Below are 19,677 nucleotides of genomic sequence, written 5' to 3'. Positions count from 1 at the left end.
ATGGACTTTCTCACTTAGACCATGATTCCAGGCTTAGAAGGTTAAAAATGTACAGTCTTGAGCAAAGAAAAGATCGAGGGGACATGATTCAGTTGTTTAAATTTATTAAAATGAAAGATGTTACGGGGCTCAAGTTTAGCACTGAAAACAGGACAAGGGGTCATTGTTTTAAGCTATTTAAATCTCAGGCTGACATGGATATTAGGAAAAATTATTATTATAGCAGGGTAGTGGAACCTTGGAACAGTTTACCGGAAGAGGTGGTAATGAGCAAGGAAGTAGATAGTTTTAAGAGGGCCATTGATCTTCAATGGGGATTGTAAATTGACTAGGACCAGTCTAGCTGGGCTCAGAGCCTGTTGCTGGTCGTCACTTTTGTATTTGTATTTGTATTAGTTGAAAGCAGTACTTGTATGAGAAAAAGGTTTTGCCCACAAAGATGGCATCGCAATCCACTCCATTTGGATACTAGGGCCAAGACCAAATTTGGCTCTATGCCTCCTGTTAGCAAATCTGACGTATCTCCTCTTCCCAAAGCAAACCAAACATGACTATGAAAACACAAGCAAGACTATTTGAAGTCTTCATTTACAACTTGTTAGGGTTCATTGATTAAATCATCAAACTTTTTAAATGAAATTAATAAATCCATTAAAATATGGTAGCTGTTTGTAAGTTGAAATAATCATTTAATCAATGAAATTTATTACTTTCCTTATGTACTTGTTATGCCTTCATTTTTTCTCTAATTTTATTAATTATGATTTTTCTTTCCGAAAAGGAAATGGAAGCAAAGCAAGCTGAACTTGAAAGTAAAGTCATAGTGCTTGATACTGCAAATCAGGAAAAAATTAAACGAATTCAAGACCTTGAAGAAGAAGCACAGAAAAAGATGATTGACTTCAAATCAACTGTTGATGAAAATAAAGCTCTCAAAGAAAAACTAGAATTAGCTCAAAAGGTCTTTTTCGAAAATAGTTTTCATTATTTATACTTATATGTATGGTGCTTTGTTTTGTTTGTTTTTTTTTTTTTTTTTTGCGCTTTTAAAACCAGAGGGGCCTTGGGGTTTTTTTTTTTTTTGTGACCTTGAACCTCAGCTTTTTTTTTTGCACCTTTTGGTATTCAAGGTTGGCACCCTCTTGGGGGACCCAGTCCATCTCTGGCATTCATATTTCTGTTTGACAGAGGGAGAGAAATTTTCAAATCCTATATATACATTCATTTTTAGTTAATCTGTTTAATGTTTTTTAATTTAAAATGTATGTAAGTAAAGCTCACTTGCATGCCTCATTACATCTGCATTCTAGTTTACTCAAAGGAAATCAAGTTTTCCATTTGGCTGACTATTGTGTAACACTACCTTTTCCGAATATAAACAAAATTCAAGTCAATAAGAGAAATTGTGCTAATTTGTTAGTCTTGTTATTCCAAACACATCGCAACTATTTTCGATTGCCTTGATATTTCTATATTTATTTAGTTTTTTATGCTTAAGCCTAAACCTGGTCAGTACACCATTTGGTGATTTTCTGATTAAATGGCTGTTAGAAACTTTTTTTTCACATTATTTACTATTTCTTTTTTACAGCAATTGTAAAAGGATTTAATTACTAGTAAATAAAAAAAACTCGTAAGTGCCTAACACAAATTAAAATGCGTAGAAACTTGGAAAATTATTTTAAAAAATTTTAAACAGAAAAATTTATTGTATAAACTTTAATGAACTAAAATGATTAATGACGTAATGAGTACTCGGTAACTACTCTGTACTCGGCCAAATTTTGATCAGATACTTGATCAATGCCGAGTAGTATAAAAAAGGGAATATTGTTCAAGGTAGATTTTAGAATTTATAAAAAGTACAAGCATATAATATACTGCAATCATTTACAATGGGGTTGTTTCCAAACTTTTGAAAGTATTTTTTTCTGAAAGAGCATGCTTAAAAACAAAGGATTTAACCATTTTTTAAATAATTTGACAAAGTTTAATATTTTTAATAATTATTTGAAATGGTGCAATTTCATGGCTTCTGCTTCTGCACATGACATCACAACTGATGAAATGCCATTCACTGATCCCATTAGCATAGAGTGCAGTATTTAATATGCATCTTTACTAACATGTACTGGTAACAATTTTGTTGATAGCACAAGCGTGGAACGCAATAATTAATTCTCTTCTTGATTATCATATTGTGGAAACGCAGTAGATAGCAGGCATAAGCATTTAGTGCACCAGTGGAGATGCACCCAAGTACATCATTTGTGACGTCATAAAGACCACGCCTTATTTTCAAAATCAGACATTTAAAAAAAATAATTAAAATAAAGCGTTGGGAAAATGAAATTTCTTTCTCAATCCATGTTGTTTTTTTGCTTATTCTATCAATTTCAGTGACTAAAAGTAGTACTTTTGACTGAAGGAAACAACCCCATTTAAATTTACAAGTCAAATTTAAATTTTGAGAATAATGGAGTTTGTTATGCTTCATTGGAGTAAATTTTTATTTTAATGTCCTCAGGACTGGACCGTTAAAACAGCCCAGGCGATTATACAAAATCGGCCCTTAGCTCAGTGGTAAATCTACTTCCCCCCCCCCCTCTACTTGTACAAAATCTTGCAAGTTTAAGGGTTTTTTAAACATCGAAGGAGAAAAGAGCGATAAAACGAATGCAGGGTTATCGCAAGGTCAAAAATTTGAGGAGTGAATAAGTTTGGCGGCCTCTCAATTTTTAACGCATTTTAACAAACAGAGAGAGAGAGTTAGAAAGATTTCAAGTTCTAGTTTAGGAGGGTGTCATTACAAGATTGAAGTGATAGCAATATAAACCTAATTGTAAGTGTAATATTTTCCTAGATGGAGTTTGGGCGCTTCTCCACCGGACAGTTTCCGAAATTGTAATTTCATAAACGCTGCTTTTGGACAATCTTTTGTAGTGTTGAGGAGGGGAGCGTTTGAGGCTCTCGCACGGTAATATTTCGAAATTGATACTTTAAAAACACCCTTGAAGATTATCTTCCATTTTGATAGGGGGGAGTGGTCGGGAATCCATATCAGAAAATATTTTCAAAATTGTAGTTCTAAAAACGCATTTTCAGACGATCTTTGGTGGCGTTGTGGGAGAAGAGATTTGGAGGCCTCCTCCAGAAATGTTTCGAAATTGATTTATTAAAGGACCTCGAAATTGAATGGAGGAGTTTTCTGAGAGTTTCTTCCCGGTAATTTGCCGAAATTGCAGTTTTAGACTATCTTTGGTGTGTTTGTGAGAGGAGAGGTTTGGGGGTCCGACAATGTTTCGAACCTGAAGTTCCAGGAATGCAGTTGTAGATATCTAATGATGTTATAAGAAGGAAAAGGTTCAAGAGCTCTTCCCCAGAAACTCTTTAGAAGAAGTGAATGCCCGTAAACGAAAGTTTAGACGGTCTTCAATGATAGGGAGGACAGAGGGGGCGTTTCTAAAGGTTACGACAGTGTGCTCTCTTGTAGGGTTTTCGAAATTGAAGTTCTAAATACGCAATTGTAGGTTTCAATAGTGGATTTGGGAATTCTTTCTAAGTCAAAATCTCAAATAATGATGGAAAGGTGGAGTTTCTATTCTTGTTTCTAGAAATTGAAAATTTTCATATTTGTTGGTTGCAATTGTGGAGTTTGGAAACTCTCCCTCGGATTGCTTCCAAATCAAAGTTTCAAAAACACACTTCTAGAGGCTACCTTTGGTGACATAAAATGAAGAAATAAAGGTTCAAGGAATCCCTTGTTAGCTATCCTCACTTATTTATTCTAATTATGGTTAAAACTGTTTCGGAAAACCCACCATTTTTTTCGCCAAAACCATTGGACTGATTTTGTTGGTTTATACAACCTAGTATTTTGATTTATTTAGAATACAAATTCATCCAATAGAAATAACTTTTACCATTTTGAACTGATATGGTGTACTTTGCAGTGATACTTTAAGTCTTTTTTCCACTTTTTTTTTAAATGCTAAATATCATACCCCCTGAATCATTTAATTATTTTTTGTTTTTTTGCATTCAAAAACTTGAAGCAACTGGTGTGCACATTCATTGCAATAATTTAAAACTCTAACACTGTATTTTAACGTTTTTTTTTCTATTTAAAACCTATTTCGGCGACTCCTGTGTTCTTTTCCATTTAGCTGTGATTGCGACGATATTTTAAGCAAACAATTAAAGATGTAAATATGTCGGTGGCCCCTATGAAGCTATTAATTTTATTTATCTATTCATTTTTTTTCAACTAAAACTTGCCACGTGTTTACACTATGTACTTTTTTTTTGGTGGTTTTTTACATTTGGTGACCTTTAATAATATAATCCTAATAATACAGAATTTTGGATGATTTTATTTTAAGAGTTCACTATGATTTAAAATTTTGCAGAATAAATACTTTTAGTTACTTTTATTCTATTTTAATTTTGTAATACTGCAAAGGTCTTCTTTTTTTGTGCATCGTTAATATATAACTTAATGGAATTCTTGGGGAAAAAAGCAGGGGATTGCACCCTCTATACCCCTTTGAAGACGGCCCTGAACTATACTCAGGGCCGACGAGAGGCCATGTCAGCCTAGTCGAAAACAAGGAGCTGGCGTCGCATAAGTTTTAATGTGGATAAGGAACTGGAAAACCAACAGACAGGGTAAAACCAACCTAGGGTTTCCAATCCTGAATACAACGGGATCCCGCATGATATTTAGGTCTATATGTATTGTAGTCATATAAGTTTTAATATGGATAAGGAACTGGAAAACCAACAGACAGGGGAAAACCAACCTAGGGTTTCCAATCCTGAATACAACGGGATCCCGCAAGATATTTAGCTGAATTAATCCCGCAAATTTTTTCCATTCAGATATTTTTCAACTTTTGTCGCTCATAAAATGACATTTTCACAAGTATCATGTGTTTGAATCACCTTCCTCGTACGTCTGTAAGAAGAACAAGAAAAACTGTCTCATGAGATAAAATGTGGATTCACCATTTAAGAACACAAACAAAAATTGAATACATTTTTATGAAAATGAAATTGTACACTCATTCGAGGTCACAGTTTTTATATGGACAATCAGCAATTGAGAAAATTCATATAATTTAAAACATTTTTGAAAATCATCACTAAAGTTTAAAATCTTGGAAATTACATTTTAGAAAAAATAGGGAAAGTGTATTACTGATTGAAAAACCCGCTGGAGTAGCCTGAATGCAATGTTGGATCACTTCTGTAAGCTTCAGGAATGCACTCAAAACCTTTAACTTAAAAATGTGCTCAATATTTTTCTCCAAAGAAGAAAGCAATGAAAAACCTGGCATTATTTATATATTCGGCATGACTTTAAAAGAGGCGACAAGAGCTTGAATGAAACACAGGAGGACTAGCATGACAGTGCAGTAAATTAAACTGCAAAAATCTTTAAAATGAAAGGTAAAATTAGTGAAGTTATGCAAAACATTTTCTGAGACTACGACTTGGTGAAAGAAAGCAGTACTTACCCTTGGTCTTCCCTTGCTGGAATGAATCAAATACACTGACACAATGACAAAAGTTAATTAAGTCACTTGGGCCATTCTCAATGCAAGTTAAATTGGATACAGCTAAACACGTACCCAATAGACATCGCTTTGGTCCTAAGTTTGCAGTTCTTGAACAAAAACCATGCTTCAGAAAGAAAAATCTACTTCAGAAGTTGATGAAATTACTGGGGATCTTTTGATAAATGTCCACAGTAATTTAATCTCAGTAAAACCAACTGCACTGGAGCTACAGCACGTGTTTTCATCAAGAGCATTATTTTTTGAGTAAAAATCCTTTCTCATTCCATACGAGCAGTTGGACGCGTGTTGTTAAGACGCGTTGGACTTTTTTAGGGCATGTTTTTGCGTACGAAATGATAATTGCTAGTTATGATCTGACTTTGTAGTGCTCTGCAATTGGTGTACAGAATTCGTGAAAGCTACTAATTCTAGTAACAAAAGCAGTTCTTCCTAAAAGGCACAACTTTTTCTATTTGATGTTAGCATTAAATTTTTAGAAAAATATAATCAATCCCGAAATCCCGCGGGACTGGTTTCGGCGCAGGATCGGAAACCCTAGGGCTCTCGGCAGCCCTGAGTACGCCCAACAAAATGCCTTGTGGCAACTTCTGATATTAAACCTATATCCAGTGGCTTGATTGCCACCCAAGCCCCTATTAAACGTAGGCCCAGTCAACACTAAATTTGACGGTTCTTCAAACTATTAAAAGAGTGTTGCGGAAGAAAAAAAAAGTTTAACTGCAAATCGCAACCGACCCCGCAACTTAAAGGTCCTTCGGGCGATCGCCCGACCGCCCGATTGCCCAGTTCGGCTCTGAATGTCCCCAAAGTTAATAAAACTTATTTATTAAAAATTTGGCAGAAAAGGTAAATATAGAAAATATGAAATTTCGATATTATCATATAGATTTTTGCTACAAACAAAATTATTTATAAGAAATATAAGAATACCTTTGCTTTAAAAAAAAAGGAAATAAAACAATGTTGAAAGCACAAATGTGCAGGAACACTGCAGACACGTGTTTTGGCGATACAAGGAATGCCTTTTTCAATGGTCAAAATGTGAGCTTATGGATTTAAAGATATCCGACAACAGAAAAAAGACGCACTGAAAAAGTGCACTGAAAAAGACATTCCTTGTTTTGCAGAACCACGTGTCTTCACATTTGTGCTTTTAACGTTGTTTGATTTGCTTTTAAAAATTATTTATGTTTGAGGGACTAGAACTATAATAGATTGATATAATTTGTTTTAATTCCAACTTGATTAATCATACCTTTTATTTATTTGTTTATTTTTAATATAAAAAATAACTTTTTTGTAAAAATTTTGACACAAACAAAATCTTTTAAGTAACACCTAATTATATTTCAGCTGGAATTTTGTTTTAAAAATTATTATATGGACATGGAGGATGTAGGTCTATACTACTATTCCAATGAGTTCAAAATTCATCACGTGTGTGTCGGTGATTCTTCTTAAAACATAATTGGTACTCGGTAATTCAGTACTCAGCCGAGTAGTGAAAGGCTGAGTACTAAGTAATCCGCTACTCAGCCAAAGTGCTACTCAATACGTCTCTAAAAATGATGATTAAATTCAGGCATTTGATTAAAAAATTGAATTTTGACTATACGTGGGAATACAAAGTATTGTGTGCAATGTGACAAATCAAATATTTTCCAATTTGCAAATCAATATTTAGAGTTAAGAATTTAAGTATTGAAAAAAAAATTTATCAAAAGTAATTGAAATAATTGCCTTTATTTTTAACGTGATTGTTGGTTAAGGTTAATCCATAAAACGAAACTTTATTGAGGGATTTATTTAAAAATATTCAGACGGAAAACTAAGATGATAGAAACACATACACCCAGGTAAGTAGGCATTTGAAGGGGAAAAAAAGAGCATTGTTTCAATGGATAAATATTTTGGACAAAGAATGCAACAAATTCCTTTTTGTTTTCATCTTAAACTTTTCTATTGTTAGAACATGTTTGTCTCAAAATTTCTACGTTTTCCATTTCCAGGAAGGAAAGAAAAAGAATTTATTGGATTTAGAAATGGCAGATTATGAAAAGAGCATCACAGAATTGAATAACCAAATACATAAGAAAGATAATGAAATTGTAGAACTACAGAATGACATTAAATGCTTACTTGAAAAAAACAGTGCTTTGCAGGAGGAAATAAGTATGGAATGTTCTACTTCTTTTTTTTTTTGCAGACCTTTTACTGAAATCTTTTGGGGATCTGATTTGTACTTTGCTTTATGATTTGTATAGGGGTTGTCCATCAATGATGTCACTTCTTTTTCAACATATTTGAATTCCTAATCCTTATGACACTAAGTGTCACAATTCCCTTTCTCCCTTCCCTTGTCACATGCTTTTTTTTTAAACACGTATTGTTATAAAATAATATTTTTATTTCAACCAAATTGTATGATGTCACACTTCTTTGTTCTTCCCTCCCTCCCACAAACTAAGTTTCCTGAAGCCCCTCCCCCAATTAAAGCTTAATATCATTTGGGAACAGCCTCAGACTGAAAATATTAAATACACAAAATACTTTAGAGGAGATCGAAAAAAAAAGTTAACAGAGTGATGGTTGGTATTTTACGTGTATCTTGGGTTATATCCTTGTCTTGATTTCTACCCCAATAGGCTGATTGGTTCATAAGCCAGGAGCTGTAGGCTGCTTGTTGCTATACATAAAAATGATGTAACCTTTTATTAGAGTTTGACTTCAGTTTGTACTTTAAAATCTGGTAATTAAACTTTGTAGCAAAACAACTGGTCAGTTAAACTATATTTTAATATTTTGCATGTTCAAGAAGAAAAAAAAAGAAAAGAACTAAAATTATTTTAGTGAAATATTGTTTTTTTTTTTTCCTTTTTTAATTTTTTTCAATAAAATTTAAAGGGATACAAATCAGTGGCAGCGATTCGGAGGGGGGGGGGGGGCAAGGCCCCACACTTTTTCATCATCAAATTCATTGCCTCAAAGTTAAGATTTCAATTTCAAAACATTCTGGGTTGAGATTACCCGAACATTATCGTTACCAAATATTGTTTAAAATTTCAGTTTTAAAACTTCAATTTTGAAAATGTTCCAGGAGAAAAAATCCCCGGGTGCACTCCCTCCTTCCTTTACATTCAAAGATACCTAAATTTGCGTTATAAAGACTCCAGTTTGGGGGAGGGGGGTTCAGGAAGAGAATCCCCCTAGATAGCGTAAAACTGCATTTTTAAGACTCCAATTCAGAAAAAATAATTCCGGAGATCTTTTTCTGAAGTACTTCTGAAGTTCAAGTCTGAGTTCTTAGGATTTCATCAATTAGAAAGAAAAAAAAAATACTGGGAGAACCGCCAAACCCTTTCGTTCCTCCTTAAGTCAATAAAGGAGAAGTCTGAAATAACATTTAAAAAAACGTTTAAAAAATGTTTTAAACTTAGAAAAATTCTGGGATAGAACCCCACAAAAAGCTTGCTCTAAGTTTGCTAAAGATGTCTTTACTTTGTATCTTTAAGACATTAGTTTAAGATTTTTTCCCAGGAAGAGCCTTCCTTATCCTTACATTACCAAAGAGAGTCCAAATTTCTTCGTTTTTATTATTATTATTATTTTTAAAAAAATTACGGTACAACCCTGGAAACTCCTCTCCATTCCCCAAATGTTAACAAAAATTTGCCCCCCCCCCCCCCCGCTGCACTTATAAGCCCCACTCGCCCCCTCTGATACAAACCCTCTAGATTTTTCAGCTATGTCCTTTGCTAAATTTCTGCACAGGTGGTAGAACCAGGGCTCATTATTTTAAAGCTTTTTAAATCCCAAGTTAATCTTGAAATTTAAAAAAAAAAAATTGTTTCAGAACAGTTGTAGGCTGTGGCGGCTCGTGGGAGGGGCCAGAGGGCGACCCGAGCCTCCTCACTTTTTTCAGACAAGAATTTATAACTTTTTATTTATTTTCCTTTTTTTTTTTGAAATACAGGATTTCATTTGGGGGGGGGGTCATGCTCAAGGAATGTTCGTACAATAATTTTCTAGAACTTAAGTTTTTTTCTTTAGGTGTCAACAAAAAGCACTAAATGAGCCATTAGCTGGATGACAACTTAATTAATTTTGTAGGAAAATAGTTAAGAAGTGTTATTTCAAATTGCTAGTTAAATTGAATTACAATAAAATCTAACAAATTACAGAAACCATATCCATTTTTTTAAATTAAATATGTAAACATGTTATATTAGCAATCTTAACAGAGAGAGATATTTAAAAAAATCAAGCACTGTTTTGGGCTCTATAGATTTTTTTTTCACATCGTCGATCGTCTGTAAGAAATAGACAAATAGACTTAATATCTCCAAAAATATAAATAAGAACAAGAAAAATAGTCGAAATAAATCACTTGGTTTGACCTCTGGGATTAATCTTTGAAAAGCAGTGAAGGAAAAGTAATTGAAATTTCCTGATCTGACGGAGAACTTAAAACTTTTACTGAAACAAAGTTCTGATCCTGTTTAAATTTACATAGCGACTTTGAATATGATGGGCATCTCGGATACGAGTTGATAAAACACTAATCAAAAACGGTTAGTTTTTTGACTTTCTGGTAAGCATATTAGTTATAATAAATAAAGCCAAGATAATATCTTCTTATGACGGTCTGGTCACAGCTCTTTTTAATATTTTATGTACTGATACCTCCGTAAAAAAGATTCATTTCATTCATATATCTGATTATAACAATTAACTTGTAATTTTACTTCAGTAAAAAAGTTCAAGGTTTCAAAAAACCCAGGGAAGACACATTTCATTAAAACGCAGGTCAAGAAGGTAATATTAAACATACGTTCTATTTACTTAAATATCATATTGCAGCAGTATTCGCAACATCAACCAACACAATAAATAAACACAGCGAAAATCTAATAAAAGTTAAATGTTTTATGAACATGATAAATGGATTGAATATTTGCGTAATACTCTACACACATCCATATTAGATTTTAAATTTGCAGATAATCGACACATCCGTTTTGTATGCAGAAAAATACAAAATAACACAAAATGCGGTAAAAATCAAACTAAAAATTAAATATCTTATGAATATAATTCGGACATTGACAAATACTCACCGACCGATTCTTTTCAATAGCAGAAAAATCAGAGGTGGACGAAGACGTCGCAGCCCCCGAGTCTGATGCTGGAACTCGGGATCCATCAGTTTCGTGTTTATCTGTTTTTTGTAACTTTTCAAAAAAAGACAGCAAAGTTTTGTCACCCGAACGCTTCATTGCTTTTTGGGTGGTCCTTTCTTGACAAACGCAGCTTTCTTCAGCACAGTTTCCGTCTGAATTTACAAGAACTCTCGTATAACGAGGTTTCGCGACACGAAACTAAAATTTTACATTACTTGCACGACACTGATTCCAAAACACTGATTGAAACTAAATAACTATTTACAAGACATTAAAAAAATAAAATCAGCACAACAAAAACGATACACCTAAAAATTACAATCACAAAAGAAGGGAGTAGTTATCTACATAGACTTTACATAAAATATTTACACGTTCAAATATTTATCAATTGAATCGATGCCTACAGAACAGGAAATAGTTTTACAATAGCGGTCGTCAGTTAAATTTGTTGTATAAAAAGCAATCGGCGGGCGCCAGACACTTCTTTGCTACTTTTTTTCATTTGACTGGCGCCTGAGGACGGCTCAAAGCAAAGAATGACTCAAGCAAATATACTATTTTACTGTCGACACCTTTTATAATTATGTATCTGTAAATAGAAAAGTGACATGTAATACCCCCCCCCCCAAAAAAAAAGGAATTCAAAATTTATTTACTCGGTATTTGTCTCGGTCAGGTTTTCTTTCCTTTTTTTTTTCAAGCGGTCATTTTACCTACTCAAATTCAATAAACCTTATTGCAAAGCAATGCAAAAATTTTTATTTAATTAAAAGAAAGTTTAAATAAAAATGGGGGGTGGGGGAGTGTACGAGTGCATACATGATCTGGCCCCCTCACTTTTTCAAGGCACAAGCCGCCACTGGTTGTAGGTTGTTGGCATTTAGAAGTGTAGGAAGTGGCAGTCACTTGCAATGGCACAAATTATTTAAATGAGACTGCTGATTTTTATTGGGTTTATTGGTGAATGATAAACTGACTAAGACCAGCTAAGGTAATTTAAGGGCCTGCTGCATGTCGTTACTTTTGTATATTTGCATGTTGAAGAAATAAGTTTTTGTGGGGAAACTTTTGAAAATTATTGCCTATATTTTGTACATTATTATAAATAATGGCTTAGAAGGAAAATTTTGAAGTGAAAATGTAATCCACACCATTTATCAAATGTTAAAACATATGTAAGTTATTGTTAATAAATAAAGGTTATTAAAGAGCATGATCAAATACCTGATCTTTTGTGGTAAAAAATGTATCCCTTCATACAAGCTTTTATTATTATCATAATAAATTATTGCTGTTTTGGTGAATGTTAAAGTATTACGATGTGGTATATTTATATTTTGTAGCAAAGTTTAAAAAATGATTTGATTGCAGAATCTACGGAAATGCTGAAAAAAACTGAAGAAGAAAGAGCTGTAAACCTGAAAGACATGTTAGAGAAAATAAAAGTAGATCTGATGTCTGTTAGAGAGCATGAAACAGAATTGTTGGGACAGAATTCTTCACTTCAAATTCAACTAGAAATAATGACTCAAAAAGAAGAAAATTATAAAGTAATTTCTTTCATAGCTTGAATTTTTTTCCCAATGAGTTAATGATTCTTCTTACCTTGCATTTTTGCTCTTTTATAGCCCTGAATATTATTTTTTGTGTCTATATCATCATAGGTTTTGCAAAATTTTCTATTTACAAGTTTTCCCAATGGATAAATGTAGATGTTAGGAACCTCTTTCTTTAATTAAAATTTGTTATAAAGAATCCATCTCTAAGCACTGAATACTTTTAATGTAATTTTAATAATGTTATTGAATATCTGTAAGAGGTAAAAAGGGACGCCTTTTAAAAATTCTGTAACTTGTTCCCCTCAACAAAAGTATGAAAATGCAAAGAAAAATAGAGTCTATAATTTACGAAAAAATCTGTACTCCGTTCTTTACAGTCCTGTTTACTTTAAAAGGTATATACCATTGGTGAAATTTATGTTTAACTAACTCATATTTAATGAATTATGCTTAATTACTTTTTAGAACAGTGATGCATATTAAACCTAGGCATTTGACCACTAAATACTATCTTCCTTAAATTGCTAAAATAATATATGCAATAAATTCAAATGAGTGTATTTTTGGAATTATAATAGAGCTCGATTCAGTTAAATGATGCAAGTTTTACTATGTTTCGAATCATCTTTTTTTAATGAAATAAGTATCTAGTTTTTGAACTGAAGCATACAGTAATCTAAACTAACCTCTTTTGGCATAACGAATTTGTCAGCCATGTCATCTGAAATACATGGCTGTGTCCCCTCATAAAAGAGTATGTTCTCCCAAATAATGTTCTCTAACTACAGCACTGACATAATAGCATACCTTTGATTTAGCCCTCAGTGCAAAGTTTAAGTACTATTAGTTTACAACACTGGAAAACTTATTTTAGGCAATTTTTTTAAATACCTTTTCTGACTTCATTTTTATAGCTACATTTGTCTGAAACTTCTATAGAAGCGCAAAATTTAAAAGAATCTATCAAAATGTCTGCTGAGAATCATCAAAGGATTGTGAAATCTCTTGAATCTAAAATTGCAACACAAAAACAGGAAATTTTAATTGCCCACAAAGAAGTTGAAAGTGTCAAGCAAGAATTTGAAAATTATAAGGTAAAAAGTTCTTTTTTCTTTTGGTATTATACTGCAGTATTGCTTTACTTACATGCTTATTTATGTAAACAAAACTGGTTGACTTTACTTCACACAATTTATTGAATGCATTTTCAGACACATCGATTTCAAAAGTGATATTTCTTATACATACTGAAATAAAATATTACAAAATTTCTATAAGTGCTGAAGAAAGTCCTTGTGTGGCAGTAAGGCTTGAGACTTTAAAAGGCCTTGGAATGTAAAAATAGAAATGTATTCAAAATTCCATTTGCAGGAGAGTAAAAACATAGATAATAACTTAACCCCTTCCCCCTCGCTCCAGTGAAAATGCTGTGCTGGGAATTCGACCTCCATTTCTCGCTCCTATGATATTGCTGTGCTGGGGTGTGCAATATTAACGCGACAAAACTATTAAAACCAATTCTTTTTTTTTTTTTGTCCGGAATACATTTTATTTCTTTCTTTATACACTAGATGGCAGCACCAGTCCATTTTAAATGTAATTGCAGATTTAAATGTAATTACAGAGATGCAGAAAGGAAATTTGGTACTAACTTACCAGATTGTGACATTGGCCTCTGTATCTCAAGCTTTGAAATTTATCACACAAGAAAAATTTACTTATCTTTCCTTATATTACACAAAAGATTAATAAAATTCTTTTTTAATGTTTAAAAGATGTATTTCTTAAATTTTCGCTGCTTGCTTGGGCTTGCTTGTTGATTTTTCATAAAATTTTAAATTTTTTAAAATTTCAATCTAAAAAATATTGAAAATGAAAAATTGAATGCACATGTTATTCATACACTTATTTTTATATCATTTTCTTAAATTTAAAAAAGTAGACACTTTTATGACCGTTTTCTTGAAAATTATCAGATTGTTAAGGGGTTAAGACCCATCAAAAATTGATTTTCTTTTTTCTTCTGTTTTTAAAAGTAATATTTACAGTTATTTGTAACTGATACTGCCGTGGACAAGTAAAGGGACATCACATAACTGAAAATGTTTAATTGTTTTACCTTTTTGTCATCTATTGTAGTTTAGCTTTATTTTAAAAGCTTGTTCATTTGGTTTCCGCCGAAAAAAAAAGCACAAAAAACGTCTAAACTTTCATCAAATATCTCGAAATCTCATTTCTGGAGATACTGCCATTTACCTGCACACAGCAGAATAATTTTTGAATGTTACTGGATACATATGTAGAAGGCAAAACAAGAACAAAGCTGTAATGGTGATTTATTACTTAATTTATGCTTGTTATATTTAGTTTTATCATGTTTGTAAGGCATTCCAGTTAAGAAAATTCTGTGCTTTCAAGGGATAAAATATGTTAATGGTTCCCCTATTAAGTTTGGATATATTATGATTTAATTTTTCATTGTTAAAAGCTTTCTTTCTGATAAGAATTGGGATTATTTCCTCCATCTTTTTTTTTTTTTTTTTTTTTTTTGATAATGTGCGAATTATGTAGGGCTTTTTGTTGCATGCATGTCCTGTGAGGGTGCCTACATATGCCTTGACTGGTTTGCTTTTATTTACGCACTGGGTTACAAAACTTCATTGGTATTACCTAAACAGGTTTTAATTTAATCTAACTTAACTGTAAAATTATTGTTTTGAGTCTTTTTTTTTTTGTGCAATCACGATTGCTTGTTGCTTTCATTTGACTGTTTTGGCGTTCCTATGATTTTATTTTCCCGCCAGCCCCCTCTGCAGCATCACGATCGACCGGCTCCTCCTGATGCTGCTCCTATAGCGAAAGCCGTCTCCAGGTTGCATCCATGTCCTACACACATGTGCATACATACACAACAACACATACACACACACACAAACACATACACACATGCATACATACAGACACCTACACATACACACACACAAACACATACACACACGCATACATACAGACACCTACACATACACACACAAACACATACACACAACTACCCACACATTCATGCCTGCACACAGACACAAACATATATGCCTACATACAGTGGTTGGAAGTAGCGCGCTACAAGTAGCGACGCTACTGTAGTAGCTACATTTTTGAGTAGTTTGTAGTGTAGCGCTTTACTTTTTTAAAAACGTAGTGTAGTGAGTAGTTAACTACAAAAAATAGTAGTTTGTAGCGATTTCTGGAAACTACTTTTAAATAAACTGGAAACAAAAAAAAAGGTTCAAACGAATTTAATTGGCTCAAATTTTACACAAGTACATCAGCGGATGCAATGAGAAATAAGACTCATAAAAATACGAACTGACCTCAGGCATTTCACTTTGACGCCATATGTTCTATCTGTTTGACACCATTAGTTTTTTTGCCGTTGTAATTTTCATATTTCCCCAATATTCATATTGCAAAAACCACTTATTTTCGCGAAAATAAAGATATCGGTGATTTCGCGAGTGGAAAATTTGGTGAATTTTATATGAACTGACCGAAAATTAAAAAACAAAAATATTTTAGTGAGGCTTAAATTTTTGACAGTATTCACCAAATAAAAAGAAGCTACTTAAAATGTTATAGAAAAGAATGAAATTGAACTGTCCTGGAGGACTTACAATAAATACGAGCATTACAGTGTGTGAGAGTATGATAACGGACATTTTTCTTATTGTCTTCTGATAAGCTAATTTATCAATCTTTTTTGTTCAACTCTCTTACAATGTGTGTGTGTGTGTCTATCAGGATCCCCCCCTCAAAAAAAAATCGAAAGATGATTTTTCAAGTCGCACACTCTCTTATATTTTATCCTTTTACATCCAAAAAAAATCATGTAATTTGAACAACGGCAGCAAGTGCCGATTATGTCTGAAAGTGTGAATCAGCACTTGTGTAATGCTAGGCCAAATTGAAATAAAATGTTTTTTTTAGAAACTCAAAATTTTGTTGATAAAACGTTGCTCCTATACCCACATATGCACCACAAAAACATTTATTCAAATTAAAAACCATTTAGATAGCCTACACGTGCCTAACATTTATAATTTTCTTCAAAAAATTAAGTTTTTGATACATATTTTCAGAAATGTAAGATTTTACGAAATTATCAAGCTAAAAAATATAAACAGTAAAGTAGAAAAATAGGTAATTAGCATTAAATAGAAATGTTTGTTTTCCTGCAATTTTTAAGTCTCCCACATACTACTCAAAGATCTGGTTTTTTTCCAGGTTGAGTTAAATTTTTCATTTAAAATACATTATTTTTTTATTATTCGTTTGTAATTGTTGATCTGTAAATGTGTTTGCCAGTAATTTTTGAACTTGATATTCTATTTAAATTTAGATGAAATTTTAAAAAAAAATAACTGAAAAAAAATCAATTTTTTAAATAAAATTATAAATTTTAGGTCAAGTGTGGCACATCTAAATGTTTTTTAATTTGAATAAATGTTCTTGTGGTACACGTGGGGTATTGGGTACAAGGGCAACCCTTCCCAACAGAAATTTCGAGTTTCTAAAAAACTTTTTTTTGCGATTTGGCTTAGCATACAAGTACTGTTTTACACTTTCAGGTGCAAGTCGGCACGGCTTGCCCTTGTGCAAATTATATGAAACTTTTTTTCACGATTGTTTTGACACAAGAAGAAAAATACAAGAGTGTATGCGACTTGAAAAATTGATTTCCATTTTTTGAGGGACAACCTATTGCGTATATTTTTTATTTGCTTGTTTTTTTGGAAAGTAGCGAAGTAGCGAATACATTTCAAAAGTAGTTTATAGTTACTACATTTTGAAAAAAGTAGTTGTAGCTGTAGTTAACTACATTTGTAACAAAGTAGTTGTGGTTGGCTACAAAAAAAATGTTTTTCCAGCCACTGCCTACATACACCTACCACCCCCACACACATATTCATACACACAACTACCCACACACTTATTCCTGCACACAGACACAAACACCCATTCCTACACACACATACACATACCTCCTACACACAAACACACATACCCCCCACACACAAACACACACGCCTACATACACACTCGTGATTGCAAAAAACATAATTTGAATTCAAAATGTCAAAATTCAAATTAATTAATTTTTTTTTTTTTTTTTTTGGCTACCTATTTTTTGCAAAAAAAAAAACTACTTCTGAAAGTTAGGTAATGCTTCACAATCGTGTAATTTTTAAGTAACGACAAGAAATGTCCTATTTGATTAATTTTGATTATTTCTGATGATAACTTATTTATTTTTTCTAATGTTTTTTCTAAAAATGCAGATTCGAGTTCATAGTGTATTGAAACAACAGAAAAACACTACTCCAGGAATTACTTCTATTGAAGCAGACTTGAAAGAAAAACTTGAAACTATGAATGAGAAATTAAAGTTACAAATAAAGGATTTAAGGTAAAATTTAATCATTTTTGAATAAAATCTCTTTCAAACTGCATAAAATTTATATTTTCCATTTTGTTACAGTGAAAAGTCAACTGCTTTGACACTTGAATATGAAACACTTCAAGAAGAGCATGATAATCTTTTGCAAAGATATAATAAAATTCTAGATGAGAGAGAAAAGAAAGACTTAGAGTGGCAACATAGGTAAGTTTTTGCCCTTGAAAAAAGTTTTGAACTAAGACAACGCATTACAAAAATGAATAGCAGTAATCATAAAGTTAATCGCCAATGAAGTTAAATTTATTTCCACAGCTAAACTTAAGCAGGCATAAAATTGTGGATTTTGAACCTTTAAAATTTTTAAAATTTTAATTAATTAGTCTTTTCTTCATTGAAATAATCAATTTAAAAGTCCTTTGTTTTTGGAGTAGATTGGCATAGATTCTTTTATATAGTTCCTTATAATTAATGAATTTAGTAAAGAATACTGAAAATGCATTATTAATGATATATTTTCAGTATTTTGTATTGATTAAATTGACTGAATTGTGTTCAAAATAAATTTTTAAGAATCAGTTAAAATACAAGGACGGTTCCAAAAGTAAGTTGCTGAGGCATCTAGCTGCGAGGGGGCGGGGATAGAGATGCGATTTAGGTGGCACTGTGTAGCTAAGTTCTGTGTGCATCTGGCAGTGTCCAAGTGAAGGTCACTACGCCCTTTTAATGGTGTTAGAATAGTGACAAGATGGCCGCTATCTTTAGCTCTCCTGCTGACTGTGAAGTGCATAGCAGCATTCGATTTCTTCTGGCTAAGGAAATGAAACCAATAGAAAGTCACCATGAACTGTGTTCTGTGTATGACAAAAACCTTATGAGCTACACCGCTGTTAAATAATGGCGCCAATTGTTCCGTGAAGGATGAACTAATGTTCACGATGAAAAGCGAAGTGGCCGACCGTTTGTTGTTACCAATGACCTCGTCGAACCCTACAGTCCCGATCTGGCTCCCAGTAATTGCCACTTGTTTCTCAACATGAAGAAATGGCTCTGAACACAGCACTTCGAGGACAATGAGGAGTTGAAGGCCGCCATCGATGAATGGTTACGTATGCAGGCGGCAGAGTTCAATGCAATAAGACTTGAAATGCTTGTGCCTGGGTATTACAAAACCTAGGCCTAGGCAAAATGCCTGAATGCAAATAGCAACTATATTGAAAAATAGTTTAAGAGTTTCTCTTTCAAATGTATGTAATGAAAAGGCTCTAAATGTTAGTTTTATGTTTTTATTTACTAAAGCAACTTACTTTCTGAACCACCCTCATATTTGAAACATGAGTTAAAATTTTGCTTTCCATTATTGTAACTTTATAAGCTGTTTTGCACAACAAGGTTATTTGGCACTAAAGTTTCATCTTCCTTTTGACTGACTTTTAAAGGCTTGACCAAGTAACTGCTGAGAAAAACAGAATAGCTGCTGCACAGGAAGAACTATCATCTCAACATTTACTGCAAAATGAGATGTTAGTCGCAACTTATAAGGTAAGATTTAATCAAATATGCTTAATATTACTGTGTTACAAAAAATACCATTAATATACTTTAGTTTCAACTAAGAATAAAGCAGTTTGTATTGTATCTGCATCTGTCGATGTGCAACTTGCCTAGCACTCAAACCATTCTGTCCACTTTTTTGAAATTTGGCACAAAATTAGTTTGTTGCATGGTGGTGTGCACCAGTGCACCCCTTGAAGCGTTTATTATTATTATTTTATTATTATGCTTTTATTACTATAATTTTATAATAAAAATTTTATTATTATTATTATTTTATTTATTTTAGATTTTGTTCTTTTTTATTCCAATGTTAAACCAGAAAATAGTGCATAAGTTTAACAGGAAAT

At 32.6% G+C, this 19,677-nt stretch overlaps 1 protein-coding gene across 1 annotated transcript in view; it reads left to right on the top strand.

Moving 5' to 3' along the window:
- The window catches only part of LOC129235184 (GRIP and coiled-coil domain-containing protein 2-like), a 97,397-nt gene that overhangs the window by 58,120 nt on the left and 19,600 nt on the right, over positions 1-19,677 (top strand). The window contains exons 9-15 of the mRNA XM_054868879.1: positions 782-961; positions 7,592-7,754; positions 12,137-12,315; positions 13,239-13,418; positions 17,658-17,785; positions 17,858-17,980; positions 19,213-19,315. Coding sequence (XP_054724854.1) covers positions 782-961; positions 7,592-7,754; positions 12,137-12,315; positions 13,239-13,418; positions 17,658-17,785; positions 17,858-17,980; positions 19,213-19,315 — 1,056 coding nt within the window. The remainder of the gene's footprint in view (positions 1-781; positions 962-7,591; positions 7,755-12,136; positions 12,316-13,238; positions 13,419-17,657; positions 17,786-17,857; positions 17,981-19,212; positions 19,316-19,677) is intronic.

The sequence above is a fragment of the Uloborus diversus genome, chromosome 2, assembly GCF_026930045.1.
Source record: "Uloborus diversus isolate 005 chromosome 2, Udiv.v.3.1, whole genome shotgun sequence".
Classification (NCBI taxonomy): domain Eukaryota; kingdom Metazoa; phylum Arthropoda; class Arachnida; order Araneae; family Uloboridae; genus Uloborus; species Uloborus diversus.
Note: the sequence above shows the minus strand (reverse complement) of the source record. Positions and strands in the feature narration are given on the sequence as shown.